This window comes from Pseudophryne corroboree, chromosome 5 (assembly GCF_028390025.1).
Source record: "Pseudophryne corroboree isolate aPseCor3 chromosome 5, aPseCor3.hap2, whole genome shotgun sequence".
NCBI lineage: Eukaryota > Metazoa > Chordata > Amphibia > Anura > Myobatrachidae > Pseudophryne > Pseudophryne corroboree.
Window position 1 is genome coordinate 330,520,920 of NC_086448.1, and position 10,530 is coordinate 330,531,449.

Consider the following 10,530-nt stretch of genomic DNA (forward strand, 5'->3'; position numbering starts at 1 on the left):
GTACTGTCCCAGAGCATCCTAAGGCGCACAGTTTTGTACAGCCTCTGCTCCCATGCCTTCAATAGTGACAGCTACATAGTCTGTGTGTGGATTCTTTATGGTGGGAGTACTGTGAGTGCCGCTTCCTATGGAGTAATGGGAAGCGGTTAACATACTGCAACACGGGATCCCAGTGACCACAATGCCGACGCCGGATTCCCACAAAGCGGTACAATTCTGGCGCCGGAATATCGACGAGGTAGGTGGTTCTCCCTGTATGGGTGTACACATTGAGCCTAGAAGGTGATTACTAGCGCTCACCCTGCCGATGGAATACTGGTGGCCGGGATGCCACTGTCGATATACTGACGGCTGGCATCCCGGCCATCGGTAATTCATACCGAACCCGAGTATATTATATACACACACAATATCTTTATCCCATGCTATTAGTTGAATGTCATAAGGATCAAAAACATTGTAAACTTCTTTTGTTCATAAATACAAACAATACAAACACCAAGAGATTAATTCTGTCACAACATCTTAAAGTAAGTTCATATTAAACATACTTCAAAGTTTCTTGAAATAAAGCTGATCTGTATGGTCTTTTATTTTTTACCTTCACAGCTTGATCTCTCTTCTAAGATAATTTCAATGGTATAGTAACAATGGTTTCATAGACCAGGATCTGTGAGACTGCATAAGGACCCAGTGATTCCCTTTGGCAGACCCACCATTTCTGTGAGGGGTTCTTTATATCAATCAGATGTTCAACCCTTAGATCATTTAGTACAACCATTTATTATAAAACAAGCTACCTACTTCTGCTATACCACTTCCCACCTGAATAAACTCAGAGAGGTAAAGAACCTGACCAACGAGACACTACTATGCACAGCTGATGTCAAAAGTTTGTATACTTCAATATTGCACGCAGATGACTTGACAGCAACTAAGAACTTTTTAGATCAAAATCCAAATTAGTAGAATGGATAGCCACTTATTTTACAACTCTTGGAAGTTGTACTTATTAGGAACTATTTTCTGTTTTATGGCAAATTTGAATTTCAGAATTAGAGCAGTAATATATGCTTGCTTACACGCAAGCAATGTTTTTGAATAACCCTACAATCTCAGACAAAATAATTGTATATTTAAGGTATATACTGTAGATTTATTAATCCTTGGAAAGATGATGTATCATCTGTTTTCTCAATGATGGAAAGAGTCAATAAAATAAAGTTCCCTATTCAGTTCACATACTCCTGCAGTAATTCATCCATAGTTGTTAATAGAAAATTATTGAACAACCAGATGGTAACATGAGTGTACAATAAAGCCACAGACCGCAACACACTATTGAAAGTGGATAGCCATCGTCAAGAGAGGGAAGCAAGAGAGAAGGAGAGATAGAGAGCAAGCAGGAGAGAGAGTGTCAGGGAGGAGGAAGACAGAGAGAGAGGAGGTAGGAAGAGAGTGTCAGGGAGAGAATGAGGGAGAGACAGTGAGAGGGGGAGAGAGAGAGGGGTGCAACAGAAAGAGGGAGAGAGAGAGGTGTATAGGGAGAGAGGGTGGGGGAGAGAGAGCGAGTGTCAGGGAGAGAAAGAGAAAGGCCGCACGTCAGTGAAAGAGAGAAGGGTATGGGAGAGAAAAAAGGGTGAGACAAAGGAAGAGAGAGAGGAGTGCAAGAGAGAGAGGAAGGAAGGGGGAGACACACTACAGTACCTGTTACAGCTTGGCTAGACTTCAGCACTGGTCTTTGATGGATCAGGCACTTCATAGCGTTAGCCCTGCACCCTTCCCACCCACAAATCTTGACACTGCAGTGCCCTGCTGCTGGAAGCCGGCCAGGTTTGGTTACCGAGTGCTGGGCCTGGGCATTATTGGCTGCAGTGTGGGGGCCCCTAATATGTGGGGGACCCTGGATGACCGCCTTTCCTATCTACTAAACATTTTAGATCCTGTTTACAGTACATTGGTTAATGTTATTTATGTCAAGATGGGGAAATAAATAAAAATAAGTTTCCCCAAATTAAAAATTATAATAAAAAACGGCAAAGAAAAAAAAAGTGAAAGCCATAAAAATAAAACTGTACTCCATATTTCTGGACCTGTCGTTAGATATTTAGATTCTGATACAAAACTTTAGTTCCCTCGCCTTTCTTTGAATCCTGACCCTATAACTGTGTATATATATATATATATATATATATATATATATATATATATATTTTGACTCCTGGTTGCCAAATTTACTTCCTGCCTCTACAGCAGGTGTCTAACCACAGTTGTCAGTGGTAGTCACATTGGTTCATAAATTAATCTTATATAAATGGACCTTCTTCTAATTCCCCTTTACTGGCAGAACTTAGGTAAGAGATTTAAATTTCATATACATGGATAGAAGTGCAGCGTTACGAGACCTAGAAACATTCTATAAATAAGTAAATAAATAAATATAAGATATGGGATATTCTGCATACAGAAACATAAGAATCTATATTAAAGGTTTTTGAACCTACTAGTTCGTTCTTTAACCACCAGCTACACCTTAGGTTTAAGGTTTTACTTACTATATCACACTCACACCACCATATATTTTGATCACCTGTTTGAGGGTTCTTCTTCCTTTTTTTTAATCGTATAATTATTATTTAATTGGTGTCCCACTCCTTTTACCTTCTCCTCCTTCACCTCCCCCTCCATTCTCTAACCAATCTCTTTAAAACAGTAGCTTTGATTTATTGTTTGGAGAACTATGCATTCTTTAATGTTGAGATCGGATGTGTTCATTGCCCCACAGTCCTGCCACCTACAGTACTGTATGTCATTTATGTTTTTGTGTTTTCATGTTGCTCTCTGTTTCCTTTTTGTGTTTGTTAGGACTACCTGATTTATTGAATTATTCTTCTGTCATAGGCATGTTAAATTGCAAAGGCTTAATCTTTCACCAGTGGCGGAACTAGCGAGCAGTGGGCCCAGGTGCGAAAAAATGCTTTGCCCCCCCCTTATCCCATCCAAGTCCACCTCCTCACCCCTGGAGAGGATCTGGTGAGCGGGACCTGCTCAGGGCCAGGGAAATGGATACCTAGCAACGGTGCCGTAACTATTTTTGCACTGTGTGCAAGAAACGGCATCGGAGCCCCACCCCTGCATGCAAAACAGGGGCAGTGCGCTCCGTAGGTGCGCGCAAAAATACATAGTGGCGTGGCTTCGTGGGGAAGGGGTGTGGCCACAAAATAATACCAATTCATAAAACCGTGCACAGTAGTCTCCATTATTCAAATTACGCCGCACAGTAGCACCACTACACCAGGTAGAGACCCTTTTACACCTTACGGCGGACAGATTCCTCTTTTTACACATTATGGCAGACAGCTTCCCCTTTTTACACATTACGGCAGACAGCATCCCCCTTTTTACACATTACGGCAGACAGCGTGCACTTTTTACACATAACGGCAGACAGCATCCCCTTTTTACACATAACGGCAGACAGCGTGCCCTTGTTACACATAGCGGCAGACAGCGTACACTTTTTACACATAACGGCAGATAGCGTGCCCTTGTTAAACATAGCGGCAGACAGCATATACTTTTTACACATAACGGCAGACAGCGTGCCCTTTTTACACATAACGGCAGACAGCATCCCCTTTTTACACATTACGGCAGACAGCGTGCCCTTGTTACACATTACGGCAGACAGCGTCCCCCTTTTTACACATTACGGCAGGCAGATTCCCCCTTTTTCCACATTGCGGCAGGCTGATTCCCCCTTTTTACACATCACGTCAGGCAGATTCCCCCTTTTTACACATCGCGGCAAAGATTCCCCCTTTTTACACATTACGGCAAAGATTTCCCCATTTTACACATTATGGAAGGCAGATTCCCCCTTTTTACACATTGCGGCAGGCAGATTCCCCATTTTTACATATTGCGGCAGGCAGATTCCCCATTTTTACACATTGCGGAAGGCAGATTCCCCATTTTTACACATTGCGGCAGGCAGATTCCTCTTATTACATACTGCGGCAGACAGATTCCCCCTTTTTACACATTGCGGCAGACAGTCGAAAGAAAGAAAGAAAGAAAGAAAGAAAGAAAGAAAGAAAGAAAGAAAGAAAGAAAGAAAGAAAGAAAGAAAGAGAAAGAAAGAAAGAAAGAAAGAAAGAAAGAAAGAAAGAAAGAAAGAAAGAAAGAAAGAAAGAAAGAAAGAAAGAAAGAAAGAAAGAAAGAAAGAAAGAAAGAAAGAAAGAAAGAAAGAAAGAAAGAATTATACTTTCCCTCTTCGCTGGCTCAGGCTCCTCAGTGCAGCTTCTGCTCACGATTCCCGGGCAGGAGAGAAGGAGGAGGAGGGATGTGGAGGAGGGAGCCGCAGCAGCGCTGTGTTATTGGTTGAGGCGCTGCTGCTGCTGCCCCTCTGCTTCACTATAGGCTATTCTCGGAAGACAGCCTATAGTGAAGCAGAGGGACAGCAGCAGCAGCGCCTCAACCAGTAACAAAGCGCTGCTGCGGCTCCCTCCTCCACCTCCCTCCTCCTCCTTCTCCCCCGTGCCACTGCAGTGCGCTCCTCTCCTCTCTGGGCGGCTGTGTGCTGTGGGCAGCGGTTGCCCGCAGCACACAGCGGCATGTAATGAGTTAGTTTGACTCATTACATGCTTTGGGCCCCTGGACAGAGGCGGTAGTTCCGCCTCTGTCTTTCACTCTTAGTTATTAAGATATCTATATATATATATATATATATAAGGTATTCATGTCTGTTTATATATATATATTGAACAATTAATACATTGTTTTAAAAAAGCAAAAAAATACAGCTTTTATTTACAGATGTATCACTTCTCTAAATTGAAAATTCAAATATTTCATATTATTATGCTCAAAAGGGCTAACTAATTACATTTTAAGGATAGTAATAGTCTGGAACTAACTGTGTAAATGTAATGTAAAATTAATGTAAAGTTTCCTACAGTAATTTTGCTGGGTTTTTACTATATAATTAACTATAAAAAAATATATATATTCAAAGATGCTATAAAAAGAAAGCCTTTTATCTCCCCATAATAACTGTTACTAATGGACTGTACAATAAAACTAGTAACAGAGATAAAATTAAATGCTGGCATACAGTAGTGTATTGATTAATCAGTTGTAGGTGTGATTTGAACCTAATAGCCCCCAGTTTAATGCATCCAACCTGAAGTGTTCAGCAGAGAGTGTAATGTATAATAGCACATTTTGCCTTTGGAGGGTCTTTCTAAAACTAAAACTATTTTGATAGATAGTTAAATATCTTTTTCTTCACTTGATGCAGTGAGAACTATATGTATCATTAGTGGATTTGGTTATATTGTCCTAACTTTTAGGTGAAAGTGTGTGGGTGTAAGGTAGATATAATAGACATGGTAGTAAGGCCTTACCTTCTAACATTACTCACAAACCATAATACAATGCTCTCCCTCATTCTATTAAACTCTCCCCCAACATCCATGATTCATGAATTCTCTCATACAGTAACTAATTAATTCACCCCTGCATTCTGGATATCTGCCTAATCAGGTATTTTCTCCTACAGCCCTAATCCTTGTACAGTATCTGCCCAGTACTCCATCACTTCCCATTCCCTGTTATAATGTAAGCTTTCAAAAGCAGGACCCTTCCTCCTAAAGTTTTTCCCCTCACACTGTGTTGACTCTTTATCCTGTTTTAGTATTTTTTAGTATGTGCTGGCATTATTCCAACAGTTTTATGTTTTGTGGTTGTATTCGTATAAATTTGTATTAATTGCAGTATTTGTCAGTATTATGCTCACATTTTTTTACTAAGTATACAGTATTTGCCATTGTGTTTCTGATCTTGCCTGTTTTTTTGTCTTTGCTCTGTATGGCACTCTCGAACACTGCGTGCAAGGATGCAGGACTCGTTCTGCACATGTGCAAGTGTCCCCACCATCGGACTTGTATGCTAACCACCGTATTACCGTATTACCTTATAAGCAGTGGTCAAAGTGGGCTGGTATGCGGCGGCACGTTGTTCCCACTGACCAGAAAGTGGTTTTTATTGTGCAGCCCTGTGCTGCAGGAGGCAGGGGGGTTGGGGGGGGGGGGGGGGGGGTGGCCAGCCTGCTGCACTTGCAAGAGCTACTCTGTATTGGAGGTGCTGTTGGTCCCGTCACTGCCGCCATCGCCATTGGTTACCTGCAGTCCTGCTTGTCCATGTGTGGTGCACTCCTTCCTTCTGCCACTGAATCTATGCTGGGTGTCCACGTGTGGTGCTCCCAGTACTCCTTTGTTCTGCAACTGGATCCATGCTGGGCATCCATGTGGGGTGTGCCCGGTTCCCCTCCCCGCTGCCGCTGGATCCCTGCCATGCACCCATCAAGTAGGTCTCACTGGTAGTGTGTAATACAGCCAGTAGTCTAAGGTCTCTGACTCCCCCTAGTAATCTAAGGTCCCAGACTCCCCCCAATAGTCTAATGTCCCTGACTTCCCCCCAGTAGTCTGATGTCCCTGACTCCCACCAGTAGTCTAATGTCTCTGACTCCCCCAAGAATCTAATGTCCCTGACTCATCCCTGCATCCTCCCTCTCACCTGGTGCTCCTCTCCCACCCTGCACCCCCACCCACTTACCCTGCATCCTCTCCCACCCTGCACCCCCATTTCATCCTGCATCCTCTCCCACCCTGCACCCCTATCTCATCCTGCATCCTCTCCCACCCTGCACCCCATCTCTCACCCTGCATCCTCTCTCAACATGCACTCCCTCTCTCACCCTGCACCCCCTCTCACCCTGTGTCCCACCTCTCACCCTGCGTTCTTTCCCACCTCTTCCTCTATCCCTCACCCCAATATATCCTCCTCCCACCCTTCATCCCCCCTCTCACCTGGTGCCCCTCTCCCAACCTGCATCCCCCTTTTTCCTCTGTCCCTCTCTCCAATATGTCTTACTCACACCCCACATCCCCCCTCTCAACTGGTGCCTCTCTACCACCCTACAACCCTCTTCCATCCAGTGTCCCAATCTCCAATATGTCCCTCTCCCACCCGGCATCCTCTCCCACCCAGTGTCCCAATCCCCAATATGTCCCTCTCCTACCCTGCATCCTCTCCCACCCAGCATTCCCCCCTTCCTAGGTCTCTCTCCCCATTATGTCCTCCTCCCACCCTGCATCCCCCCTCTCACCCAACGCCCTTGCCACCCTTAGTCCTTCCTTTACCATGTGTCCTCCCTCTCACCCAGTGCCTCTTAAGGACATGCCTCTTGTGATTGACCACGACCCTTTTTTGGTTCACATGCTTTTGGCATGCACAAAAGTACACCCCGGAGTGGCCACTATACCTCTTTCAAGTTTCCATACCCCCACTTCAAAATTTCCACTTCGACCAATGCTTATAAGTCTGAATGATTCCCTATGTTACTATTAGTTTCATTATACTGTTGTTAGGATCTCCTGCTCTGTGCTGCCACGTAGCCATGGCAACCGGGAGGCAAGTGTTGGCGAAGTAACCTGAGCGCAGCTGAAACTCCGGTCCGGGTTTTTACTGTGTAGTGGTTACAGGCTCTGTGCACGGCAGGGAATCCGGCGCTGGTTTTGTGCTCACAGTCTGTGAGGTCTGAGTGGGGCGTGGACAGCACCTGCTATATAAACCATCCTCTCAGGCTAGGCAAATGCTGCTGAATCTTTGTTTGTTAGTCAGTTCCAGAGAGTTAGCTAGTACTGTGTGACTTTGTATTTACTTGTTGCTTACTGCGTATAGGCCTTGGGATTCGGTACTTCATTCTGCCAATCCGGACCTAGCAGTAAGACTGGAGTCAGTTGTTTGACCTGCTGGGGTTCTTTTGCTATTCTGTGAACCCAGTAGGTTTGCGGCTGTACTCTCAGACCTGCTTGCTTAATCCTCCCTCACTGTGATGGGCGTCCAGGTGTCAGTTTAGTGGCAGTAAGCTGAACCTGTGCCCTGCAAGTGGGGGTTAGGATTGTGGATACTCTCCTTGTGTCTATATTTCTATCTCTGACCAAGGAGTTTATTCCAACACCCGTTGGTAACCCTTTGGGGTTTTTTCTGTTGCTCTTAGCAACATCATTTCAGGTGCTCCACATGTTAAATCACTACACATCGCTTCATTGTCCGCTCTATTCTATCTGAGCATTCCTGACACTAGGGAGACACCCAATTCCTGAGCCTTTAGGCTTCTCCGTTCACTTTGTGTTTATTAGTTATTCCATCACCTCCTGTGTATGTTATGTTATACTGTCTGTGAGTTCGTTTGCTTCGCTTCCCTCTCTGTTCATACACCGGTATACTCCTGTTAGCACTGGTGTGCGTAACAACTGTACAGCTTTGAATTCATTAGCAGGTTCTTGCCACTAGAGATGCTTAAAAAATTGTAATCAAGACCTTTTCTAGTTTCTTGGGCATGTTCATGGTACTGTCTTCAATATTTGCAAATCTGAATATGCAATTTTAAATAGTTCACATTTGCCAATTACTGTAAGTTTGAGGACAGCTGATCTTTTCGTTCATGTTTGCCTTGGTTTAAATCAACACTCACTCATTTTATTAGACATTCAATCTTAAAAATATTACAAATATAATTATAATGTTACATGTTCAAGCATAAATTACTTAATTTCACAGTATTTTAAAGATTTTCGACTTCATTGTTCACTGTAGAATAAAATATATTCAATTAAGATGTAACATGTTCACATGGATTACAATGTGTAAACAGACTTATCCATGTACCATGTGGTTATGTCCTTGCCTAAAGTTGAAACAACTCTAACATGATCGAATTTGTTTGAATTTCGATATATATTTTTTTAGTCAATCACAAATTGTGACAGAGTCTACAGCGTATGTGCAGGTCTCCGGAAACAAGGCGCCCGGCATGTATCGGAGACTAATCACTACTGCGCATGCACAGAGAGGATTTTGTTGTTTTGTTTGAGTAATTAACCATACCATAGGTGCAGTGTGTGCAGTGTGGGACCCCTGGACCCAGGCACACACTGCCCCGCACACATTGCACCCATTATAGAAATGCCAATGATTCTAGACAACCTACCGATGTCTCTAATAGAGTGACATTGTAATATTTTAAAACAAAAGTTGCAATGGAAAGTTAGGTTATCCCTGAATATTGAAATTTACTAATATGGTTCATATGTGAAAATTTTATTTTTGGGGTTTAATGGTCCTATGATGAGTTTTGCTTAGTTGTTTAAAAAAGGCTCCCAGACAAGAAATTGCTAGTAAATGCATGCATTCAAATAAAACAACATTTTAACTTATGAGCTATTGGCATATGCCACACATACAATGTGTACACGTAAATATGTGCACCCAGATGACATGTACAGTAATTTGTTAAAAGCAGACACTTCCGCAGCTACTAATATGCCCAGTCAGCTGTGTAGGAGCTTGTTTCTTTGAAGATAATTACTGCAATGACAAATATTCTCTAAATATATTCAGTCTTTCTAGAAAATTTATCTTAAAGTGTTGGAGATAGTTTTTGAAGGTTTAAAGAAGTAATTTGCATATTAATAAAATGTATTTTAGGGGGGAAAATATATCTATATCTAAAAAGCGTGCTAGAACTTTTTTTTACAGTTGCTATTTTATAGGTGCATTTGTTTTTCCTTATATAAAGTTATTCGCTCCATTCATTTTATTGTGTCAGAAAAGGTTCTTTTCGAGGAATTAACTTAACTTTTTTTCTTAGTTGATGCGAGTATACCTAACATAATCAATTATTATTATTATTAGTAGTAGTAGTAGTAGTAGTAGTAGTAGCAGCAGCAGCAGTAGTAGTAGTAGTTGTAGTATTTACATAAAATATAAAGCCTTGTATAAATGGAAGACCATCATTTGAGCAAAATATTAAGAAATATTAAGAATGAACAATGTGAAATGCTTCAGCATAAAATGAAGTAAAACTATGACAAACAATGAGATTTTGTCTTGCAAGAAAACAAACATGCATAACATACATAGATCAACAAGTGTAATATATGCTTGACAGCAATACCTTAAAGGAGGTGTAAAATGATTGCCATTCACTTTCTTCTCCAGCATCTGTAGATGAAATTGTTGATGTACAAGTCGCATTAATTAAATCCAACCTTTCTGTGCTGCCATTTAAATCAAGACTTGCTTCAGTAAAACTAACTTGCATTGCAAGTCTGGCTGCGCAGTAACTAACCACTGCTTTTCTTTATATTGGAATCAGTAGCAGAGAACTCCAAGCACAAACGTGAACACAGCTTCTTTGCTCCACCACTGGCTAACTGAGGCATATAGCTTGTGAACAGATTCACTTGAACAGAAACAGAAGCCACACTTGAAGCTGTATGCATCATCATTGACGGAGCCCTGTAATGAAAAAAAAAAAGATAGTCACATACTCCCACATTGCAGACAAAAACAACAGGACACATAATATGCACTTCAGCATTTTGCTGTTAGTGATGTACTGATCATTTATTACAATGTCTTGCAACATATAAAATAAAATATGTAAGCTCATTTTATTTC

General features: G+C 42.1%; 1 protein-coding gene across 1 annotated transcript in view; it reads right to left on the reverse strand.

Annotated features, from left to right (window-relative positions):
- Positions 1–10,265, reverse strand: part of NPSR1 (neuropeptide S receptor 1) — a 791,066-nt gene extending 780,801 nt beyond the window's left edge. Inside the window, exon 1 of the mRNA XM_063924892.1 lies at positions 10,025–10,265. Coding sequence (XP_063780962.1) covers positions 10,025–10,171 — 147 coding nt within the window. The 5' untranslated portion in view covers positions 10,172–10,265. The remainder of the gene's footprint in view (positions 1–10,024) is intronic.
- Positions 10,266–10,530: the final 265 nt, after the last annotated feature.